Below are 25,383 nucleotides of genomic sequence, written 5' to 3' on the forward strand. Positions count from 1 at the left end.
CATCACTAACAAATGGATCTATTTAACGTACATTCTTTTCATTATTTCATGAGTACAAGTGATGAGCAAGTTCTGCAATAACTTTGGTCAGTGAATTTAAAAGGTACAGCTCCAGCTACACATAAGCTATCATCATTTTTTTTCAGACATACTGATTTTAACCAGTTCTAGATAAATACATATGGTGATACATAACATCAAGATGACAGGAAAGGAATCCATCAGGTAAAAGTGTGTCTCCATTTATCTTAAAGAAAGATTCAGACCTTTAGCAATGGAATACTGGTTATCAGATATTTCAGGTATGGACATAACAATATGTGTTATTAGGTGTTCAGATAAGTGAAATTTCATGGTACATTTCCAATTTCAAATAGTCTACATGTTGTCTTTATAAATTACACATATCCCAAAAATTCAAATATTTTCATAACCAAATTACACAATCAGATGTCTCTTATAAGTAGGAAAATCCTTAGTTAGACCACATATCCTCTTTGAATCTGGAGATATATGTTAATCACTGTTACTTATTAACCATTTAGTGGATTGGGGAATAGGGTGACAATACTGAGCACCTCCTAGGAATCTGGGCTAATCTACACTTCTTTATCTGGATAACTGATATTTATCATTTAGACTCAATGGAAATATCATCTCCTTTAGAAAACTTCCTTGGACCTCCCCCTCAATAGACTGAAGCAGAATTTTATACTCCCTACTTTATGATGTTTTTCACAATTATATATGTGGCTTTTAAAAATATATATCTCTCCCAATAGGCTACAAGCTCTAAGAGGTCAGAGACCATGTCGCCTTGCTCACCACTGTACTTCCAGTCCCTAGCACAGCATGTAGTGCACAGATTCAATCCAGGCTATTCCTGAATCATCTGAGAGCATTAAAAAAAAATACTGATGCCTAGACTTAGAGATTCTAAAATAATCAGTAGGAATAAAGTAGAGGTCAGGAATTGACAGTCTTTAAAAAGATCCAGGGAATTCTGATGGGAAGTCAATGTTGAAAGTTCTGGCTAATAAAGTACACCCAATAAACAAATGTGTAAGGCCTTTTAAATATCCCTAAAGACTACATACAGACTGTGTATATAATTTGAGGTCATTTTTACCTGCTAAAACTTTAAAGTAATTAATGACATTAATAGGAATTTTCATGTGGCATCAATAAGGAGATATCTGGATTTTCCTAAATACCTAGAATAAAACAAAATTACAGCTGGGAAGTACTCAAAACCAAGCCAAGTAATTCATGACAAAATGATGCTATAAACAAATAATTGTGACCTCTCCATTATACTTCCTTCTGTTCCACGACTGTTTTTATGTTACTTCACTTATTCCTCCTGGAAACCTTGCCATGTAAGTATCACTATGTCTCATTTATTTTTACATTTATATAATCTATTTGGCATCTCATGCCACTGAAACTACATTTACCAAGGTCACCAACAATAGCCTCAGTGCTAAATCTAAAAGACATCTTTTCATCTTATTCTTCATCTTAAAACAACTTGCTGATCACTCCTCTGTGATGTCATGACATTAAACGCCCTGCTTTCCTCCTACCCCAGCAGACCACTCCTTCTTTGTCTCTTCTATCAGCCCTGTAAATATTGTGTCCCAGATTTCTGCCTGAAATTTTCTCCTCTTTAACTCTTCTTGGGTGAATGCATCAACTCCCAGGGACCATCTACACACAGATCACATCCAAATCTCTTGTTCTGTAAATCCGAACTACCTATTGGATATCTTCCCTTGTATGTCAGACAACTCCAAATCAATCTTCCCAAACAAAAGAAAAAAAAATAAGTTTTTTCTTCTATGGTCCCTAACTCAATGGTGCCATCGTCCTAACTAGCTGTTGAAATCAGATATCTGGGAGTCACCTTTGACCCCTTCTTCTTCCTCATTCTTCAATCACCAAATCTTATCACTTCCAGTTTCTGAACACCTCTTGTATCTCTTTCTCCATATCCACCACGTCCATGTGAGGCAAGATGCCTGAATCAATGTAGCAGCCTCATAACGAGCTTTGCTGTTCAGTCTTGCTCCCTCTCATCCATTCACTACATGGAAGCCAAAGGAGTCTTTCAAATACTAAGTCTCAGTGGGTCTTTCCCCTGCTTCAGACTTCAGACCTGTAACTGTCAGCCCAATGTCCTCTAGATCAAGTCCAAACCCCTTGAAGTGGCTAACAAGGTCCATATAAGCCTTGGCACCTCCTAACTCTGGCCCCTACTCTTGCCATTTTGATTGTGCACAAAGCTCCAGCCACAGAGAATTCACTGGCCATCTCTTGCTTGAAGTCCTGTGCACATTCTGTTTTTTATTCCTGGAGTGGTCTTTCCTCTTCTCCTCCTCTATTTCATCTGGCCCATACATATATCATTCCGATCTCAAAACAAGTGTTATTTCCTTCAGATTTTGGAATGTCACTGCGACCTCAAAACTCTGATTTGAATGCTGTTCTTAAGTGCTGCTACCATGGCACTAGGAACTTCCCAGGCTTAGAAAGTAACACTGTATTCTACTAGTCCTTTCTACTTTCCCTGTCCATAGCCCCCTGCTATTTTATAAGTCTCATGTGAGCCAGGCCCCTGTCTGCCACACTGACTGTTATATCCTTAGCACCCAATAGTGGCCAACACACAGCAGGAACTGAATATATCCAATATCTGTGGAATGATAGAATTATACAAATAAAAGTTGATAAACCTGAATGTGAATGCAGCTGTGACTTCTTCCTTTAAAATTTACCTCAGGGCCTTTGTAAATGTTTCTTTTTCTCAGAAAAAAATGGCCATCTAACGTATTCTCCTCCGTTCTCCTCCCGCACAATATGATGGTTTTTCTTTATATTACTTGTCAATAATTTCATCTTTTGTTAGTTTAACACCATCTGTACTTGGCATAGTACTTGGCACATAGCGGAGCTCAACGTATATTTGATGAATAGTGAGTGGACTCCTACCATTTATTAAAGACTAATATTTCTACAATAACATGTTGCTTCCCATAAAAGTTTAACTATTCCCGAAACTTTGTCAACACTGGGTGCCAACCATAAAATAGGCATAATCAAGAATTTTCTCCCTTCCCTCCCGTTTTGTTAATCACTCAGGTATAATGCTAAACCAGGAGCAAAACCAAAACCAAACCAAAACAAGACAAAAACCAGGCACAAATATCAAGAAAATTAATCATTCCCTTAATCATTAAGCATTTCCAAATATTAAACTGACAATAAGGAATGGCATGACAATAAGGAATGGCATAATGCACCAGAAGAGCAGACTTGCCTTTCAAATCTTGTATATAGCCCTCTTTGCAGCTGTGCATGAGCTGAAGGATCCATCTGTGTTGGGCACCAATACATTGCCAAGCAGGGTCACCTGGTGCATGAAGGTCAGACAGGTACCTGAAAAAACAAGGCCAAGTTTAACCAAGTAGGCTTCCTCTGTACAGCCATAAATAAGGATAAAGGAAAGCTAGCATTTTTCTTTTAAGTCATTACTTATTTTAAGAAAACCTGAAAATTTATAAGGGGGGCCCAGGTGGCTCAGTCGGTTAAGCATCTGACTTTGGCTCAGGTCATGATCTCACAGTTTTTGAGTTCACATGCCACATCTGGCTCTACTGACAGAGTGGAGTTGTCTTTGGATTCTCTGTCTCCCTCTCTCTCTCTCTCTCTGACCCTACCCAGTTCATGCTCGCTCTCAAAAATAAACACTAAAAAAAAAAAAAAAGAAAGAAAGAAAAGAAAAAAAAAACCCTAAAATTTTATCAAATGGTAAAAGCACCTGTTAACATTAGTCTTCAAAATTTTTAAGTTTGTTTGTTTGTTTATTGAGAGAGAGAGAGTGAGAGAGAGAGAGAGGAGCAGAGAGAGAATCCCGAGCAGGCTCTGCACCATCAGCACAGAGCTCGAGTGGGGCTCAAACTCACGAACCACGAGCCAAAAATCATGACCTGAGCCTTGGACGCTTAACCAACTGAGCCACCCAGGAACTCTTTTAATAGTTCATTCTAAATAAAATATATTCAAATTTCTTTTCATGCAAAAATAAACAATAAAACTGTATTTTTTAAAAATTAGGACTTTATACAAAAACAACTGAGAAGACAAATTTACAGCTTGCAATAATCCTAAAACCTTAGAACTTAAATTTATATTTATATTTAATTCACAGAGTGTTTCCATACTTAGTTCTCAACCATTATAGAAAACACAAGTGGGAGCCAGCAGAGGACACCTAGTGAATATTCTTTTGATTTCAATTGCTTTTTTATTCCTTTCTGTTCTGAAACATGGCCTCTAGATGGCAGTGTGACACCATTTTCTATACATCCTAATAGGCTATTTTATTACATGAAGAGATTCGGTGACAATAAACACTTAACCTCCAAAGTCTGAACTCTACTTTCATGACTGTTTGAGAAAACACTTCTCTACAAAATGTAGTATAGATGGGCATTTTTCTTAGTTTCTAAATAGTTTCAAATATTTAACATCTTCTTTGTACAATAAAACATCCAAACCCAGAATGACAATTGAAATACATTTCATTTGAAAAATTTCTGACAAATTCCAGATTTGGCCCTCGGCTATCACAAAATATATAAACATACAGTAGTCACCACTTATCCAAAGGGGGAATATGATCCAAGACCCTGAGTAGGATGCTTGAAACCACAGACAGTACTGAACCCTATATGTATAGTATGTTTTGTCATATATGTGACAAAGTTTAACTTATAAACTGGGCACAGTAAAAGATTAACAACAATAACTGATAAAAATAGGACAATTATAACAATATACTATAATAAAAGTTATGTGAATGCAGTGTCGCTCTCTCTCAAAATATCTTACTATACTCACCCTTCTTGTGATGATGTGAAATGACAAAATGCCTACAAGAGGAAATGAAGTGTGAGGAATGATGTAGGCACTGAGATGTAGCACTGAGCTACTACTGGCCTTCTGACTACACTTCAGAAGGATGATGCTTCCAGATCATAGTTGACTGCAGGTAACTGAAATCATGCAACTGAAACTGCAGACAAGGTGGGGACTACTGCAATAAGTTAAATCCAATTAAAGCAACTCCAAAAGCTGAATTTATTGTCTTGAAATTATTTTTAAACCATAAGCTAACTATTGTCTTGAGGTTAAAGAATTTTGTTCAATGATAAATTTTAATTAATGGTTACAAGCTGTGACTCTATCCTAATCACTGAGGGATACACCAGATGCTTCTCTTCCATGTTCCTCTAGTACTAGGTATTTCCTAACTCACTGATATCTCAATTAGCAGCTAATTAGAGGAGAAACATTTTGTAATAAGCAATAAATAAAATGTTGAGACATCTGACATCAATCACATTGAGGAACTATCCACCCTGACCTTCACAAGCTAATGCAGATAGCCTGGGCTCTGAGCAGAGCCTAGGATCATCCTGCAAAAGGGCCCTTTAAACAATGTAGCTCACACTGTACAGCACTGCTTCAAAGTAAGCCGAAGAGCTGGCCCTTTTCCCTCTCCTTAACCGTCTATTTACAGACTGCAAATAGGCTATGTCTGTGTTGAGAAAGGCACAAATCAATTAACAGCACCCAAAAATAAAACTACAATCTAACAAAATACATTTAGTATGGCATAAATATTTCAACATAATCTGGTTCTTCCACTCACACAAAGCTTTCTCCTCTTTTTTCATCTGGAATATAAAATGACAAATAGTACACTATGTCATTTCTTTTCAAAAAACATAATTTTATTCTTTCTTGTTGGGGATAATTTGTCTTAGCATTCTCCTTAGGTAGGTTTGTTTTGCCTCCGAATACTTCTACAATACTTTTTCCTAACACTTTCACTCATATAACATCCTCAGATTTAGTGTCAGTGGTAAATATAGGAATACTCTTTTAGGAAAGCTGCTTCCTTTTAATTTTTAAACTATTGAATAGGAATACAAAGGGTCCATTACAAGAGCTCAATACAGCAAGAGAAATCAATATGCTCCTTTGCTTAATAACTTTTAAAATTATAAGCTCCTTTAGTATGTTGCCTAGGTCCTTGCAAAATTTACTAATAATCCTTTACAGCATCTTATTAGTGGGTATTACATTAAATGTGATATAAAGATAAATGTGTTCTCTCAGAAATTCTACAGTGTTGCAGTTCAAAAGTATAATCTGTGGTAGGCTTTTCCTTGCTTACACGACTTAACTGAATACATTTCTTCTTCTCTTTTAGTAGTAAACAATAAGTACAACTAACCTTTGAAAACACAAGTTTGAACTGTGTAGGTCCACTTATACAAAGATCTTTTAAGTACTGTACCATAAATGTATTTTATCTTCCTATGATTCTCTCAATAACGTTTCCTTTGGCTTATTTTATTGTAAGAATAGAGTCTGTAACACGCAAAATGTGTTAATCGGCTATTCATGTCACTGATAAGGCTTCCAGTCAACATTAGGCTGTAAGTAGTTAAGTTTCAGGGGAGTCAAGTTATACATGGATTTTCGACTGGGCAGACGGTTGGTGCTCCAACCCCCACACTGTTTTAACACTCAACTGTATTTCATTTCAAAGATCGTTGTTTAAAACATGCCACATGTTAACTACTATTTCTTCTAAAACTGTGTATCAAAGAACACAACAGCTTTTTTAGAGGGGTAAAGAATGCTAATTATGAGCACAGCCTCAGTATTTTAAAATTAAAGAATTAAAATTTTTAGCCATATTCTAACATGATTTTTAACAATTACCAGGAATAGGATCACATTCATATGGAAAGAAGTATATATGACATAACTTTGCTTCTCACTAAAGCTACTAGAATCAAGACAAAATAAGAGTGAAAATAATCAAAAGTTTTTAATTATACAAAATAGTGAACAAAAATGAAATACAAAAGTAATTTGATTTTTAATCACACCATGCAAAACTTCCGAATATGTAAGAGAACTAATAAAGACATGCTTTGCTGATAAAGCCCTCTCCATCCGCTCCTGATGTTCACAGTACCTATCATCATAGATTCCAAAGTCCAATAGATACTTGACCTGGTTGTGATGTTATTTTTCCTATTTATTAATAACTAAAAACTTAATTTAAAAAGGGGAGGATTAATTGCTCAGTGTCTTCTCAAAGCATCAAAAATAATTATTACAAAATAAGTAAACTACTTGACATTTTTGTTAACATTCTTATTCTTTTCCCCTTTTAAATGACAGGAAAAAAAGCACCTAAACAGGCCATTTAGAAAAAATCTTTTTTAACACCTACCATCTTTAAAATAATATTCAATAGATTAACTAGTTACAAGAACTACACATTATGTATATAAATGGGAATCCACTATATAAAGACACTGTACATTCAATAAGGTTTAATATATTACTATAGGCAAATTTAATAGCATAAATATAAATACAAAGCAAAATTAAGTAGCATGGTGGAACACAGACAACAAGACACTAACCAGCTGTATATCCCTGGACAAGAGGATTAACCTTCCTGGAGCTTTTCTTTACATGTAAAGGAAAAAAAAAAAAAAAAGCAGATGGAGAACTAACATATATATAGTTTATTTCTAGCTTTAGATTTCCATTATTCTACAAGCCAGAAAAATCCCCCAAATACATTCTTTCCTATATGAAGACAGCTTAGAGAAAAGCAAAGATAAGCTCTGAAATCAGACAAACAGAGGAATCCTACTGCTAGCCATGTGCACTGAGCAAGAATGAAGTCTGAGGTTCAATTTCCTGATCTATATACAACGGGTATCAGACAAATGCCTCCACAAGGTAACTATCAGGATTAGAATTTATATACATAGTGCATCTAGCATGATGCCCAGGGGTACTACAGACTCCAGGTAGTGGCAGTAATCAATGTTAGTACTCTCTACTCCCCTGCTAAAGCCTCCTCTCCCTTTCTTCTTTAGTAACACAAATGTGCTGATAATGACAAAGGCTCATGTTGCTACTATTCTACTGAATCACCAAGAATGCAAGTCTTGAGTGTGGATCATTGTCCACACCACCATTGCAAACACAGCAGCTTTCAGGCCAGACCTTCTTTTCATACCTGGAAATCATGTTCAATGGTCATATGGTAACAACAGCCAAATGCATAAATATATATAGTCAATCTATTATATTATAAGTACTGAATACTCTATAAACTTCACTAATTAAAGAGAGAGGGCATTAAGTTTGGAAAGTAGCTTATTCTGAGAATAAAGGCCACATTCAAAAAAAAAAGTTAATACTTTTAAATCATAGATATAAAAAGTTTGTAACATATGCTTTATCTCCAAGTCCTGGTATAAACATTACATATGTATGTAATATATTTACTGCTTATGTGCCAGGTGCTGTATTAAATCCTTAAATGCATTCTTAGATTATCTTTATAACTACCCTAAGATACAGATTGTGTTATCATGTCATCTCAGATCAAGAAACTGAAAACAGAATGCAAGTAAGTCACCGAAAGGGAACAGCCAGTTACCACCCTGCTATAATGCTTCCTTCTAAGGCCTTCTTCTCATCATACCCTGTGGTATCCATCACTTTTCATATTCCTGCAATTTTTTAAATTTATTTATTTTTTCTTCTCAATACTAAAACCTTTCAGAATTTTCTATACCACTGAGCCACAGCCCACTCTTGTGGCATGAAGAATTTCCCACCCAGAATGTCACAGTGTTGTGCTCTAAACCAGACAAAAAGCCCCTGCCTGTGATCTCTGGGTGCCCACAGAGTGCAACACCCACACTGTCCAGCTAGGTTAGGTAAATCCTTATTGAGCAGGAGGAAGAAATGACTAAACAATGAGGCCACTTTCCCTTTCCCCAAACAAGCAGAATTTTCTTGCCCTGAATACTCCCAAATTTGTTAGTATACAAAAGAATTTTGGTGTCCTATACTGGATACCACTAAATTTCTATTTATCTTCCCTTTCACCATTTCATCAGTCTCCTAATTTCCCCCAAATGATGTATCTAGTACTATAAGGTACATGTGATTTGTCAAAATTCTTGCAAAAGGTTTACCTTATGTAACGTTTTTGGTCATGTAAAGTTGATGGTGTCTCAAGCAATTTATCCAGAAGTAATTCTCTTAAAGTTTCAATCCGTGTTTCTACTTCAGCATAATCTATTTAAAAAGGAAAGAACATATAAGATTAGAAAATGGAGACTTAAAATCAAATTATGGCAAGTAGAACAGTGATTGCCTTGGGGGATAGGGGTTGACTAAAAAGAGGCACAAGGAAACTTGCTGGGTGTGGGTTATATGGGTGTGAGCATTTTGTCAAACTCACTGACCTGTAATATGTAAGTAAGGTTTGTACATTTCATTGCATGTAAATTTACCACAATAAAAAAATGAAATTAAGTTTTCTGAGTCCTTATGGATTTCATTTAGAAATTTAATAAAGCCCTATGATATTTCTCCTAGTTGATAAGGCATTACCATAGGACATTTTAGGCTTTTCTTACTTTTTATAACTCTTGTATTAGAGATAATTTCAAAAATTGTGTTAGTTCACTTTAAGGTTAGAATTCATAAACATAATGTTTTTTCTGAAAAGAGAAGATTAAAACTAAGTTTCCATCTCTATAAAGTATCTGTAATTGATTCTTTCCAGTACAAAAGATTTTTTTAATAGCATTATGATTAACAAGCAGCACAGAATGTACAAGACTAACTTATCCTATAGCTGCGGTTGTTCATCTTTGCTACATCTTGGTAAGAAAAGCCATTTTATTTTTGAAGCAACTGTTTTACATTTTAAAAAGAGTACCATATAACAAAAATTAAAATTCAAATAACTTTCTCTGCAGAATGCATTCTACATTCTTCCTGTAAAAGTAAAGTAGAAGATCTAAAAGTAATAAACAAATCTTACATTTCTTGAAAACCTGCACCTCCGTTTTCCCAAAGAGTGACTTGGCCTTTTCATAATCATTAATAACCACATCATAATCACCCTTTAAAATAAAGAAACATTTTGGAGACTGTCAGTAAAGTAGCATGAACACATTTGGTTACGATAAAAAACTATCTCAATAACTCTTTAAAATTTATGACATCATAACCATGGGTACATGAATATGTACTCTACCTTTTGGATATTCCTTTCAATATTTAGAGGAAGGTTGAAGAGAAACTTAAATCGCTGAAGCACATTGAGTGCATTTCTAGTGGAATCTGCCTTGTCCTTTCGACCTAATACTTCTTGAAATAATGTGTCCGCAGTATTACTTGCTCCTATTTTAGAAAAACCAAAAGAAGCTTAGATAAAACAAAATGTTAGGCATATTAGGCTACTATTATAGCTTTACATTAAAACTCAACAGACTTTTTTTAAAGTTAGCTATATTGGAGATCTTTTATGGTTTGTTAAAATACATTTCCACTTTTCCTACAAAGTCCTTTTGTATATTAAAAATAACTATATTTACCAGGCCCAAATAAAATTGCTGATGTGAACCTACATTTATTTTAGCTATTCTTCCAAATTTTATAGCAATTATGGGTCCTTAGATTATTTCATTAGTTCAGATAATAGGTTAAAACACACATATACACACACATGCACATGCATGGGCATACTAGATACTAGGTACTATACTAGATAAATTCTCTGGATTTAATATCTGCATTATATGGTAATAAAACAATAAAAATATCTTTCAGGAAAGTTGTTCAAAAGAAGTATTTTAGAACTAATCCTATTTCTTGGTAAAATTATCTTCTGTTCATGCAACAGGCACAAAAATTACATAAGCAATTTAAATGACAAATTTTAACATATCATTAATGAATACTTGCTTCTTAAATCAGCTAATTCAAATTATACACAAACTGGACATTATGTGTATATAATATATATATATATGTATATATGATATATATATATATATAAAAGTCTTCCAACTATACAAATCACTATAATGACAGAGTTGCTTATCTAAAGCAAAATTTACTATGTACAAAAATAGTTTAACTTTTTCAACTTGTGAATTATTTTTAATTAACCACAAAGAAAGGGGAGAAAAAGAGTAACTGTTTTTGGCTATTTGATCGCTGCTCATAAAAAGCTTCTACATTATCTGGTCTACTGACTATACTTTAAGCAAAGATGAAAAAATGACCTCAGTCTCACTGGGTGGCTTGCATGCCATATTCTTTAGTCCACACTGTGGGTGGCCTGATCACGTTAAAAGTTGTCTTTGTAACATAATTGTTTTATCTAAATAATGTTGAAATTCTGTTGAAATTTTAAAGACCTTATATAAAAACTTTGTCAATATAGCCATTTTCCCCACATGCTTTTAATGCAGAATGCTAAATTTCTGTAACATGAGAAAAAAATATATTCCCTTGTTCCCATCAAACCACATAATGGTGGCTAAATGAATATTTGAAATCTGATTAAAGGTTAAAACATTTTTCTTCAAAGACAATTATTATTAAGTATTTATCATTTAAAAATATAAACTTTGTGATCTGAGGCTTCATAAATGAAAAGATACATCAATGTGACCGAATAGTTTTAAAAGGCTGATTACTAATCGGTAGGCTGTGGATACTAAATTCCCAAGCACTTTTTTGTGCGTGTGTACAATAAAAGAATTTGGGACAAAGCTATAAAAGCTCAAAATTAGGTTTTACTCATTGTATTTTAAAGGTAACAAAAAAATACCAACTAATAATTTTAACTCCTCTAAAAAGTATGAAAACAAGTATAAGTAAAAAATTCACTTATCATTAAGTCTTTTATAGTGAAAATTTAATAGGCAGAAATTAGACTATAAAATTACGATTTATACAGAAAGGTAGATATGGAGAATTTTAATATGTGCATAGAGAAATCATAATTTTAATTAAAAAATAACTTTTATCCATAAACTGTTATTGTATTGTGAATTTTACTGCATACACAATAAAATTTGGGGAGTTCATAACTCTTTGATAACTGAATGATTCTATCAGTAATAAAAAATGAAAGCAGTGAAACTAAGATTTCTGTGAGCAGATAAAATCACCAAAAGCTCACAAAATGTATTTTAATGTCTTCATTCTCTAGGGCTACTAACAAGAAAAACGAAACCACTAAACTCAGCGGTGCTGTTCACACATGAAGTGGCACTGCAGATAAACCATCAGTTAGACATCCGTCAAGTCTCCCAAGAACAATTTCCCCCACATACCAATCCATCCACATCTTCACTCCACCTTCTCACACCGAGAACACCCAATTTTAAGACAGCTAGCAGGGGTTTTAACATCCAGTGTGTACCCACAAAACAAAACTAAATGAGCTATATTGTAGTGAAAAACATGACTTAGGTCTTATAGTTTGCAGAACCAACCCTGATCTTACAAATACCAGCCCTGGGCAACTCTAGACCTGTAAGTTGGTCATTTCTCCCCACAAGGGGTGTCTTAACTCCAACTCACTGGACTGTGACTATGTTCGTCTCAGTTACAAATGCATCCCAAGCACCAAGAGCAAGCCTGTTGTAATGGCACTGTGGCTGCCACTATCATAGTCATGTTGACAATAGCAGTAAAATATTCCTCATTGTAAGATAGGAGAACATGGATGGATCTTTAGGGTATCATCCTTAAGTGAAATAAGTCAGATAGAGACAGACAAATACTACATGGTATCACTCATATATGGAATCTTAAAAAACAAAACAAAACAAAAACTTAAGTCATAGATACTAAGACAGAAATAGTGGTTACCAGAGGCTGGAGGGTGGGGGGAAGAGGAGATGTTGATAAAGGGTACAAATTTCCAGTAAGAAGATGAACACATTCTAAGGAACTAATTCACAGTATTATGAATATAGTTAACATTATATATCATATGCTTGAAAACTGCTTAGATTAAATTTCAAATGTTCTCATCACAAAAAAAGAAATGGAATTATGTGACGTGACAGAGGTGTTAGCTAATGCTAAGGTGGTAATCATGTTGCAAGATACATGTACATGTATATCAAATCAACATGGAGAGGAGCCAAGATGGCAGAACAGCATGGGAATTTTTTGTGTGTCTCACGACCATGAAATACAGCCAAACTAACATTAAACCATCTTGCACACCTAGAAAACTGATCTGAAGATTAACACAACAATCTGCACAACCTGAACCATAGAATTCAGCAGGTATGGGGCGTGGAGAGGGGAACTTGGGGAGAGAAAAGCCATGGAGAGAGGATGGAGATGGGGGGGGCGGAATATGGGAAAAGCACCCCTCTCCAAAAGCAGCTGGAGAGAAAGTGGAAAATTGGAGACAGCCACAGGGACTGAACTAAAAAGGGAGAAAGGGGAAAGGAGAAATGAGAGGTTTTAAATCCCATTAAGACGGTAAACAGGGGGAGCACACAGTCTGAAACTCTGCAGCTCGATACCTGGTGGTGCTCTGGTGGAAAGAGCAAATCCCCAGGAACAGAGTGGGGTCCAGGAGGTTCTTGGGCCACACAGGGAGAAGCAGTTCCACTGCTGGAAGGACATTTGGTGGAGGCTGTGAGGCCACCTGGGCCCAGGAGACCCCAGAGAACGGCCACATTCGCTAGTACTGAAACAAGGTCGTTGGGGGTGAAGACTGGTACCATATGTGTGTTGTGATTTTCCATAATCCCTGAGGCACTACTGTTACACTCTCTCACAAACTTTTTCTGGGGTGGACTGGCACATGGCCACAGTGTCTAGGCATTGGCAACAGCATGGTGCCACAAGCGTTCCTGGGTGCAGCCAGCACCTGGCCATTGCTCGATGAAACCCTCTGCAGACGGGCAGTGCAGGTCGATGCCACATTCCCTTAGAAGTGGGGGGGTGGGGGGGGGCGGGGAAGGCAGCCACATCTGAGACAAAACTGGGGAGGGAGGTGGTGCCTGGGGCTTGGTCACGGACAGTGTGGAAGTGGGAGTGGATGGAAGCTGAAGATAAAGGACGGGTGCACAATTGCTGATTGTGGAGAACAGAGTTCCAATACTAGAGACTGGGTAGCTGGGTGACACCATTTTCACCGCTCCTGCGCATGCGCATACGCACCTACAAGCACCACAACAATCCACCCCAATATGCTAGCACTGCCATCTAGAGGAGAATGGAGCCATTAACACTAAGCCCTGACCAACTGGGCCAACCTCACTCTTCAAGAACACAAATCTCACCACCTGCTTAGCTTATGGACTATAAAACACTTCAGAGTTTGACTTCTAGGGGGAAACGAAGTAATTGCAGTCATATTTCAGTCTGTAAGCTGGTCCAACTATTCAATTTTCTTCCTTTGTTTCTTTCGTCCTTTCTTTCTTTCGTTCATTCCTTCCTTCCTTCCTTCCCTTCCTTTTTCTCTTTTTCGTTTCTTTTCTTTTTCATGAATACAGAAAAAGAAAAAAATTCATTTTACTTTCAATTTTTATTAAAAATATTTTTCTTTATTTTTTTTACTATATTTTTTACTTTTGTGTGAATTTTTTCAAATTCTAGTTTACTTCCATCATTTCATTTTAGTCTACATCAGTGTATTCATTTTTTCAAATTCTCAAACGATTTCTTTCTTTCCCCCCTTTTCTCTAGTCTATCAAGCCACTTTCAACACCCAGACCAAAACACACCTAGGATCTAGTATCATTTATTTGATTTGTGTGAGTGTGTGTGTGTGTGTGTGTTTGTTTTTAATTTTTTATTTTATTTTAATTTTAATTTATTCTACCTCATTAATTCCTTTTCTCCCTTCAAAATGATGAAATGAAGGAATTCACTCCAAAAGAAAGAGCAGAAGGAATGACAGCCAGGGACTTAACCAACACAGATAAAAGTAATATGTCTGAACCAGAATTTAGAATCACAATAATAAGACTATTAGCTGGAGTCAAAAACAGATTAGAATCCCTTTCTGTGAAGATAAAAGAAGTAAAAGGTAGTCAGGATGAAATAAAAAATGCTATAATGGAGCTGCAATCTCAAATGGATGCTGCAGCAGCAAGGATGGATGAGGCAGAACAGAGAATCACAATATAGAGGACAAACTTGTGGAGAATAATGAAGCAGAAAACAAGAGGGAGATTAAGGCAAAAGAGCACAATTTAACAACTAGAGCAATCGTGAGAGGACATCAGAATCATAGGGGTCCCAGAAAAGGAAGAGAGAGAAACAGGGGTAGAAGGGTTATGTGAGCAAGTCATAGCGAAAAACATCCCTAACCTAGGGAGAGACACAAACATCAAAAATCCAGGAAGCACACAGGACTCCCATTACATTCAACAAAAACCAATCATCAACAAGGCATATCATAGTCAAATTCACAAAATACTGAGGCAAGGAGAGAATCATCAAAGCAGCAAGGGACAAAAAGTCCTTAAACTATAAGGGAAACAGATCAGGTTTGCAGCAGACCTATCCACAGAAACTTGGCAGGCCAGAAAGGAGTGGCAGGATATATTCAGTGTGCTGAATCAGAAAAATATGCAGCCAAGAATTCTTTATCCAGCAAGGCTGTCATTCAAAATAGAAGGAGAGATTAAAAGTTCCTCAGAGAAACAAAAATTAAAGGAGTTTGTGACCACTAAACCAGCCCTGCAAGAAATTTTAAGGGGGACTTTCTTAGGGGGGAAAAGATAAAAAATTAATAAACAAATACAAAAATAAATAAATAAATAAACACCAAAAGGAACAAGGATTAGAAAGGACCAGAGAACACCACCAGAAACTCCAACTCTACAAGCATCAAAATGGCAATAAATTCATATCTTTTAGTACTCACTCTAAACGTCAATGGACTCAATGCCCCAATCAAAACACATAGGGTAACAAAAATGATAAGAAAAGAAGATCCATCTATATGATGTTTACAAGAGACCCACTTTAGACCTAAAGACACCTTCACATTGAAAGTAAGGGATGGAGAACCATCTATCATGCTAATGGTCAACAAAAGAAAGGCAGAGTAGCCATACTTATATCAGACAATCTAGACTTTAAAATAAAGACTGTATCAAGAGATGAAGAAGGGCATTACATCATAACTAAGGGGTCTATCCAACAAGAAGACCTAACAATTGTAAACATTTATACCCCCAATGTGCTGCACCCAAACATATACATTAATTAACCACAAACATAAAGAAACTCATTGATAGTAATACCATAATAGTAGGAGACTTCAACACCCCACTCCCAGCAATGGACAGATCATCTTATCAAAAAAATCAACAAGGAAACAATGGCTTTGAATGACACACTGGACCAGATGGACTTAACAGATATATTCAGAACATTTCATCCTAAAGCAGCAGAATACACATTCTTCTACAGTGCACGTGGAACATTCTCCAGAATAGACCACATACTGGAACACAAATCAGACCTCAGGAAGTACAAAAAATCGAGATCATACCATGCATAATTTCAGACCACAACACTAAAAAACTCGAAATCAACCACAAAAAATTTGGAAAGGTAACAAATACTTGGAGACTAAAGAACATCCTACTAAAGAATGAATGGGCCAACCAAGAAGCTAAAGAGGAAATTAAAAAGTATACAGAAGCCAATGAAATGATAACACCACAATCCAAAACCTCTGGGATGCAGCAAAGGTGGTCACAAGAGGAAAGTATATAGCAATCCAGGCCTTCCTAAAGAAGGAAAAATGATCTCAGATACACAACCTAACCTTATGCCTTAAGGAGCTGGAAAAAGAACAGCAAATAAAACCCAAAACCAGCAGAAGACAGGAAATAAAAAGATTAGAGGAGAAAATAATGCTATTTAAACCAAAAAAAAAAAAAAAACAAAAAAAAAAACAGTGGAACAGATCAATGAAACAAGAAGCGGGTTCTCTGAAGGAATTAACAAAATTGATAAACCAGTAGCCAGTTTGATCAAAAAGAAAAAGGAAAGGACCCAGTAAGTAAAGAATGAAAGGGTAGACATCAAAACCAACACAGCACAAATAAAAATAATAATAAGAGAATATTATGAGCAATTATATGCCAATAAAATGGGCAATCTGGAAATGGACAAATTCTTAGAAACATATACTACCAAACTGAAACAGGAAAAAATAGAAAATTTGAACAGACCCACAATCCGTAAACAAATCAAACTGAAAATCAAAAATCTCCCAAAAAAAATAAGAGTCCAAGAGCAGATGGCTTTCCAGGGGAATTCTACCAAACATTTAAACACCTACTCTCTTGAAGCTGTTCCAAAATAGAAATGGAAGGAAAACTTCCAAACTCTATCTATGAGGCCAGCAGTACCTTGATTCCAAAACCAGAAAGAGACCCCACTAAAAAGGAGAACTATAAACCAATTTCCTTGATGAACATGGATGCAAAAATCCTCAACAGGATATTAGCCAACCGAATCCAACAATACATTAAAAAACGTATTCCCCACGACCAAGTGGGATTTATACCTGAGATGTAGGGCTGGTTCAATATCCGCAAAACAACGTGATTCATCAGATCAATAAAATGTAGGACAAGAACCATATGATCCTCTCAATAGATGCAGAGAAAGCATTAGACAAAATACAGCATCCTTTCTTGATAAAAACCCTCAAGAAAGTAGGGATAGAAGGATCATACCTTGAGATCATAAGCCCTACATAAAAGACCCAATGCTAATATCATCCTCAATGGGGAAAACCTTAGAGCTTTCCCCCTAACGTCAGGAACAAGACAGGGATGTCCACTCTCACCACTGTTACTCAACATAGTATTGGAAGTCTTAGCCTCTGCAATCAGACAAAACAGAAATAAAAGGCATCCAAATCGGCCAGGAGGAGGTCAAACATTCACTCTTCGCAGATGACATGATACTCTCTATGCAAAACCCAAAAGATTCCACCAAAAATCTGCTAGCATTGATTCATGAATTCAGCAAAGTTGCAGAATATAAAATCAATGCACAGAAATCGGCTGCACTCCTAATCACCAACAATGAAGCAACAGAAAGAGAAATCAAGGAATTGATCCCATTTACAACTGCACCAAAACCCATAAAATACTCAGGAATAAATCTGAAAAAAAAAAAAAAAAGAGGTGAAAAATCTATACACTGAAAACTATAGAAAACTTATGAAGGAAACTGGAGAAGACACAAAAAAAACCAGAAAAAGATTCCATCCTCCTGGACAGGAAGACAAATATTGTTAAAATGTCAATACTACCCAAAGCAATCTACATATTCAATTCAATCCCTTTCAAAATAACACCAGCATTCCTCACAGAGCTACAACAAACAATCCTAAAATTTGTATGGAACCAGTAAAGACCCCGAATAGCCAAAGTAATCTTGAAAAAGAAAACCAAAGCAGGGGGTATCATAATCCCAGACCTCAAGCTATACTACAAAGCTGTAATCATCAAGACAGTATGGTACTGGCACAGGAACAGACACTCAGATCAATGGAACAGAATAGAGAACCCAGAAATGGACCCACAAACGTATGGCCAACTAATCTTTGACAAAGCAGGAAAGGATATCCGATGGAATAAAGACAGTCTCTTCAGCAAATGGTGCTGGGAAAACTGGACAGCGACATGCAGAAGAATGAACTTGGACCACTTTCTTACACCATACACAAAATAAAATCAAACTGGATGAAAGACCTAAATGTAAGACAGGAAGCCATTAAAATCCTCAAGGAGACAGCAGGCAAAAACCTCTTTGACCTTGGCCGCAGCAACTTCTTACTGAACACGTCTCCAGAGGCAAGGGAAGCAAAAGCCAAAATGAACTATTGGGACCTCATCAAAATAAAAAGCTTCTGCACAGCAAAGGAAACAATCGGCAAAACTAAAAGGCTACTGACAGAATGGGAGAAGATATTTGCAAATGACATATCAGATAAAGGGTTAGTATCCAAAGTCTATAAAGAACTTATCCAACTCAACACCCAAAAAACAAATAATCCAGTGAAGAAATGGGCAAAAGACATGACTTGAGACTTCTCCAAAGAAGACATCCAGATCGCCAACCGACACATGAAAAAATGCTCAACATCACTCATCATCAGGGTAATACAAATCAAAACCACAATGAGATACACCTCACAACTGTCAGAATGGCTAACAGTAACAACTCAGGCAACAACAGATGTTGCCGAGGCTGTGGAGAAAGAGGATCTCTTTTGCACTGCTGGTGGGAATGCAGGCTGGTACAGCCACTCTGGAAAACAGTATGGAGGTTCCTCAAAAAAATAAAAATAGAACTACCCTACGACCCAGCAATTGCACTACTAGGCATTTATCCAAGGGATACAGATGTGCTGTTTCAAAGGGACACATGCACCCCTATGTTTATAGCAGCACTATCAACAATAGCCAAAGTATGGAAAGAGCCCAAATGTCCATCGATGGATGAAGGGATACAGAAGATGTCGTGTATATATATACAGTGGAGTATTACTCGGCAATCAAAAAGAGTGAAATCTTGCCATTTGCAACTACATGGATGGAACTGGAGGGTATTATGCTATGCGAAATTAGTCAGTCAGAGAAAGACAAATATATGACTCCACTCATATGAGGACGTTAAGAGACAAAACAGATGAACATAAGAGAAGGGAAACAAAAATAATATAAAAACGGAGGGGAACAAAACATAAGAGACTCTTAAATATGGAGAACAAACAGAGGGTTACTGGAGGAGTTGTGGGAGAGGGGATGGGCTAAATGGGTAAGGGGCATTAAGGAGTCTACTCCTGAAATCATTGTTGCACTATATGCCAACTAATTTGGATGTAAATTAAAAGCAAAATAAAAACATCTAAAGATATAAAAGATATTTTGGGAGCAAGTAAAAGGTAGAGATTATATATTAAATATTACTGAATCAATGTTAATTAATTTATTGGGTGTGATAAAAAAAAGAATAGCGCCTGTCTTACAGGAACATAAGCAAGTTTAAGAATTAATGCGTATTTTTAGAATAATTAAGAAGAATTTAGAAGTCTTCCAAAGTTTTTAGAATAGCAAGCACCTTACATAGAGCAAGCACTCCATATTGTATGTCTAGTATGTTTTTATACCACCCACAAAAGATTCCCAAAACTCTTTAGATTATAAGGGATCCATAGATGCTAAAATCTTTTTTCTTCCTCAATGGCATCTTCATTCATGGAGTGGGATGCCACTTCCTAGCTTTTGTCAAAGGCAGGTAAACTGAGGGTCTAAGAGTTGATTGTCCACCTCCACTGTCCTTCTTGTCAAAGTCTGACTAGCTGTCTTCCCAGACTCAGTCTAGTTCCCATGTCCCAAGTTCCCTAAAGCTGACATGCTCCTGATTATTGCCCTCCTTAGCTCTTCTGTCAGGGTTCCCTCAAAGGGAAATCCTTAAGGTTCCTCTTAGGGACTAAGTCCCATAAGATGATGCTGGGATGTCACAAGAAATGCTCTCATAGAATCCCCTTAAAACAGCCAAGGCTGATTGAATTATCTTTGGAACTTCTTTGATATGAGTATTCATTAAAAGAAATAATTGTACATTTAGTGTAAATATATATAATCTTTTTAAAAAATATAATATTATTGAGTACATTACCCATACCATTTACTATATCCCCATGACTTATTTTTAAAGTAGAAATTTGTGGGGTGCCTGGGTGGCTCAGTTGGTTGAGCATCCAACTTTGGCTCGGGTCATGCTCTTGCAGCTTATGAGTTCCAGTTCCACATTGGGTTTGCTGCTGTCCGTGCAGAGTCTGCTTAGGACCCTCTGTCCCCTTCTGTCTGCCCCTCCTCTGCTCATGTGCTGTCTCTCAAAAATGAATAAACAGTTAAAAAAAAAAAACAAAACCTAGACGTTTGGACTTCTTGATCCCCTTCACCCATTTTGCCCCTTTGGCTACCATCAATCCATTTTCTTTATTGATTATTCTGGGTTTTGTTTTGTTCTGTTTTGGTTTTTAGATTCCACATATAAGTGAAATTATACGGTATTTGTCTTTCTCTGTATGACTTATTTCACTTAGCATAATACTCTCAAGGTCCATCTATACTGTTGCAAATGGCCATATTTCATTCTTTTTTATAGCTGAGTAGCATTCCAGTGTGTGTGTGCGTGTGTGTGTCACATTTATGTAAAGATTAGTCTTAAGCTAACCAACATCTTGAGGTATATATGATTTTGGAGTCACTAACATAGAGATAATAGTTGAATTTAATGGGAGTGAATGATTTCTCCCAAATCTTATGTGTAAAATTAAGAGAAGAAAGACAAAAACTTAAAACACTAAGGAGTATCCAGCCAAGTTTGTAAAAAAGGAACTGACTTACTCAGAGGTAAGCTGGTACACATTTAACTATTGGCATTCCAGAAAAGAAACAAAAAAAAAGGGAAAAGAAAAATAACCTTAATATTAGCCTTTCCAATGTGTAAATATTCCATCATGATTGATTTCAAGCTGTCAATTTGGGATTACTGAATGGAAGTTGAGGACATGGGTACAACCGGGTCCTGGGAGTGGTATGGAGCTCTTTTCTTATCCCCCAGATTCCAGTTCTCTGTACTTTCAGTGGTACTATAGAATTCCAGTACCAAGTATGGCTGTCTAAATAAGCATAAGCTATTGGTAATGGTGCTGTTCATGTAATATCATGTTACAGATGGCAGTGTGTCTGATCATTTTCTGTAATCTGTTAAGAGAAACTGAGACACATGGGGTAGGTTGTTAGGTCTTTTTATGGTCCTGGTTTTACTATGAATTTAAGTGTACATATTAAAGTAACTTTAAATCGTGAGGTACTTTAATGTTTCCCTTTCTAATCTCATTCAACTTGCTTATTCCTGGAATAAATTGTGTTGTGGTGTGTGTGTGTGTTGGAGGAACACTCCTTCCAGCCACCTTCACCTCAACTTACATCAAGCAGAGAATGTAGGTTAAAATCACTTCTATGATCTGTGGTCTCAAGAGTCAGTGCCATGAAAAGGACCAAATAAGAGAAATTATTCTCTTCAAAATAAGAGAAAGTATAATGTTTAGATAAACATACTTGAAATTATGAGACAGTCTTAGAATTATATGTCAAGTTTTTATAGATGACAGTTCCTGGCACATTAATTTTTTTTTCATTATTAAGGTTATAAGATCAATAGGGATATAGTTTGGTTAGTGTACAGTGCCACAGTGACTTTTCTTGCTATCTTTTCTTTTCAACTTTATTGAGATATAATTGACAGATAGCATTGTGTAAATAAATATAAGGTGTTACCTCATGTTGATTTTTTATTTTTATTTTGCTTTTAATTTACATCCAAATTAGTTGGCATATAGTGCAACAATGATTTCAGGAGTAGACTCCTTAATGCCCCTTACCCATTTAGCCCATCCCCTCTCCCACAACTCCTCCAGTAACCCTCTGTTTGTTCTCCATATTTAAGAGTCTCTTATGTTTTGTTCCCCTCTGTTTTTATATTATTTTTGTTTCCCTTCTCTTATGTTCATCTGTTTTGTCTCTTAACGTCCTCATATGAGTGGAGTCATATATTTGTCTTTCTCTGACTGACTAATTTCGCATAGCATAATACCCTCCAGTTCCATCCATGTAGTTGCAAATGGCAAGATTTCACTCTTTTTGATTGCCGAGTAATACTCCACTGTATATATATACACGACATCTTCTGTATCCCTTCATCCATCGATGGACATTTGGGCTCTTTCCATACTTTGGCTATTGTTGATAGTGCTGCTATAAACATAGGGGTGCATGTGTCCCTTTGAAACAGCACATCTGTATCCCTTGGATAAATGCCTAGTAGTGCAATTGCTGGGTCGTAGGGTAGTTCTATTTTTATTTTTTTGAGGAACCTCCATACTGTTTTCCAGAGTGGCTGTACCAGCCTGCATTCCCACCAGCAGTGCAAAAGAGATCCTCTTTCTCCACAGCCTCGGCAACATCTGTTGTTGCCTGAGTTGTTACTGTTAGCCATTCTGACAGTTGTGAGGTGTATCTCATTGTGGTTTTGATTTGTATTACCCTGATGATGAGTGATGTTGAGCATTTTTTCATGTGTCGGTTGGCGATCTGGATGTCTTCTTTGGAGAAGTCTCAAGTCATGTCTTTTGCCCATTTCTTCACTGGATTATTTGTTTTTTGGGTGTTGAGTTGGATAAGTTCTTTATAGACTTTGGATACTAACCCTTTATCTGATATGTCATTTGCAAATATCTTCTCCCATTCTGTCAGTAGCCTTTTAGTTTTGCCGATTGTTTCCTTTGCTGTGCAGAAGCTTTTTATTTTGATGAGGTCCCAATAGTTCATTTTGGCTTTTGCTTCCCTTGCCTCTGGAGACGTGTTCAGTAAGAAGTTGCTGCGGCCAAGGTCAAAGAGGTTTTTGCCTGCTGTCTCCTTGAGGATTTTAATGGCTTCCTGTCTTACATTTAGGTCTTTCATCCAGTTTGATTTTATTTTGTGTATGGTGTAAGAAAGTGGTCCAAGTTCATTCTTCTGCATGTCGCTGTCCAGTTTTCCCAGCACCATTTGCTGAAGAGACTGTCTTTATTCCATCGGATATCCTTTCCTGCTTTGACAAAGATTAGTTGGTCATATGCTTATGGGTCCATTTCTGGGTTCTCTATTCTGTTCCATTGATCTGAGTGTCTGTTCTTGTGCCAGTACCATACTGTCTTGATGATTACAGCTTTGTAATACAGCTTGAAGTCCAACAAGTCACATTAAAGTTACTGAAATAATAATTTTTTTAGAGGTATCATGGTTTGATGACAATTTTCCCAGTGAAAATAGCATCCATGAGTAGAACTATCTTTCCAAGACCATAAAATATCTGACTATGCTAATATAGAAATAGCTTTAATAAATGTTTATTTGGTTTGAAGTCAGAATATATTAATTTCAACCAAGCTGGTGATGGTTCTCAGAAAAAAACAAGGCAAAATCTCAAGGCAAAATAATAACAACAACAACCACAACCCTCCCCCAAAAGCACCAGAAGGAAAAATATTTAAAGTGCTGTTAAACTCACAAATTTAGGATAAAATCAAAGTACTCAAATTCTACTACCAAGGAAAGCCTATATCAAATTAAAGCTTCATTCCAGAAACTACTTTATCAGGGATCCCTGGGGTTTTAAAATAGATACTTACAGAAAAGTTCAGAAAGTTACACTCATAGGAGTAAACTGAGCTAGAAGTACAAAACTAACTCAGTATCACGATCTTGCATTCACAGAATCATTATAGATATGATGTGAAGGTTCTTAGATGTTTTAATTATTAGTCCTATTTCATGAGGAAATCATTTGCTATACTTACATTTAAAAACAAGGAGATTCTCCTGGACATTATTGCTCTTTGTCAAATGTTTATTGTATGAGTGAAAGAGGGTAATTTACTTTTAAGCTGCTAATATTACAATAGGGATCAATTCATCTGATTATTTTTTTTCCAGATCATTAGGGTAAATAGCTGGGAACTAGGATGTCGGGGGGGGGGGGGAGAAATATAAGAGGAAATGGATGGGACCCCAAACTCTGTACATTATCAGTTTCTCTTGGCATACAATTCCAACAAAATGCGTCAGAGTTAGAAACACTCTTAAATATGAAGCTGCCTTAAACTCACTTTGGAAAAAGGCATGCCATAGATAAATAAATGACATGTAAACATATGTCATTCTAGTAGCTAATATTATTTATATTAACACTGTCAGATACATGAAGATGTTTTTCAGATTTCTGGTCAATGACAATCCTGGCTACTGCTTTAGCACTATTTAATATTTGATAATGCTATTTATATATTGGTCTCTTTTATGTTAGCAAGTTTCACTTCTTAAGAAGCATACTGGCTTATTTTCAAATTATGATTTCTTATAAACAAAATGCAAACAGAAACAGAACATTCATTTTCAATGTTTTTATTCGTTTATATTTATTAATTCATTACTATTTAGAAATAAATATTAAAATGCAACTCACTGTCTTGTTCTGTGAAACCAGCTCAAAGAACTATATTAAAGCTTGTTATAAAGTCCATAAATAGTTTTGGGTAGGAGGACAAAACTTACTGTTCAGAACATTCTCCAGTTTTTGCGTCATGGATCCTTCTACTTTTTCCGTTCCATCCGCTTCTAGCTTTTGATGGATAGCTAGAAAAAACATCTAGTTAAAGTGTGGGCTATTTTAGTGGGTGGGAACACATTACATCAAAATGACATTTTTAAACAACTTTAAAAACAAAAAAAGGTCATATTATTTTCACTGCTGGAAAGAAGCACAAACATGAAAAAACTCTGCAAAGTAACCAACAGACACCAGTCTAAGTTATTCACAGATTAACACTATTAAAAT

At 36.1% G+C, this 25,383-nt stretch overlaps 1 protein-coding gene across 3 annotated transcripts in view; it reads right to left on the bottom strand.

The window, feature by feature from the left end:
• EXOC2 (exocyst complex component 2) overlaps positions 1-25,383 on the bottom strand; it is a 267,798-nt gene that overhangs the window by 159,328 nt on the left and 83,087 nt on the right. For 2 of the 3 annotated variants that reach the window (XM_027040158.2, XM_027040159.2), the window contains exons 7-11: positions 25,101-25,181; positions 10,166-10,311; positions 9,950-10,031; positions 9,093-9,195; positions 3,320-3,438 (exon numbers count right to left, since the gene is read on the bottom strand). In XM_027040158.2, coding sequence (XP_026895959.2) covers positions 3,320-3,438; positions 9,093-9,195; positions 9,950-10,031; positions 10,166-10,311; positions 25,101-25,181 — 531 coding nt within the window. The remainder of the gene's footprint in view (positions 1-3,319; positions 3,439-9,092; positions 9,196-9,949; positions 10,032-10,165; positions 10,312-25,100; positions 25,182-25,383) is intronic. The other variant, XM_027040160.2, reaches the window with a different exon arrangement.

This window comes from Acinonyx jubatus, chromosome B2, assembly GCF_027475565.1.
Source record: "Acinonyx jubatus isolate Ajub_Pintada_27869175 chromosome B2, VMU_Ajub_asm_v1.0, whole genome shotgun sequence".
Classification (NCBI taxonomy): Eukaryota; Metazoa; Chordata; class Mammalia; order Carnivora; family Felidae; genus Acinonyx; species Acinonyx jubatus.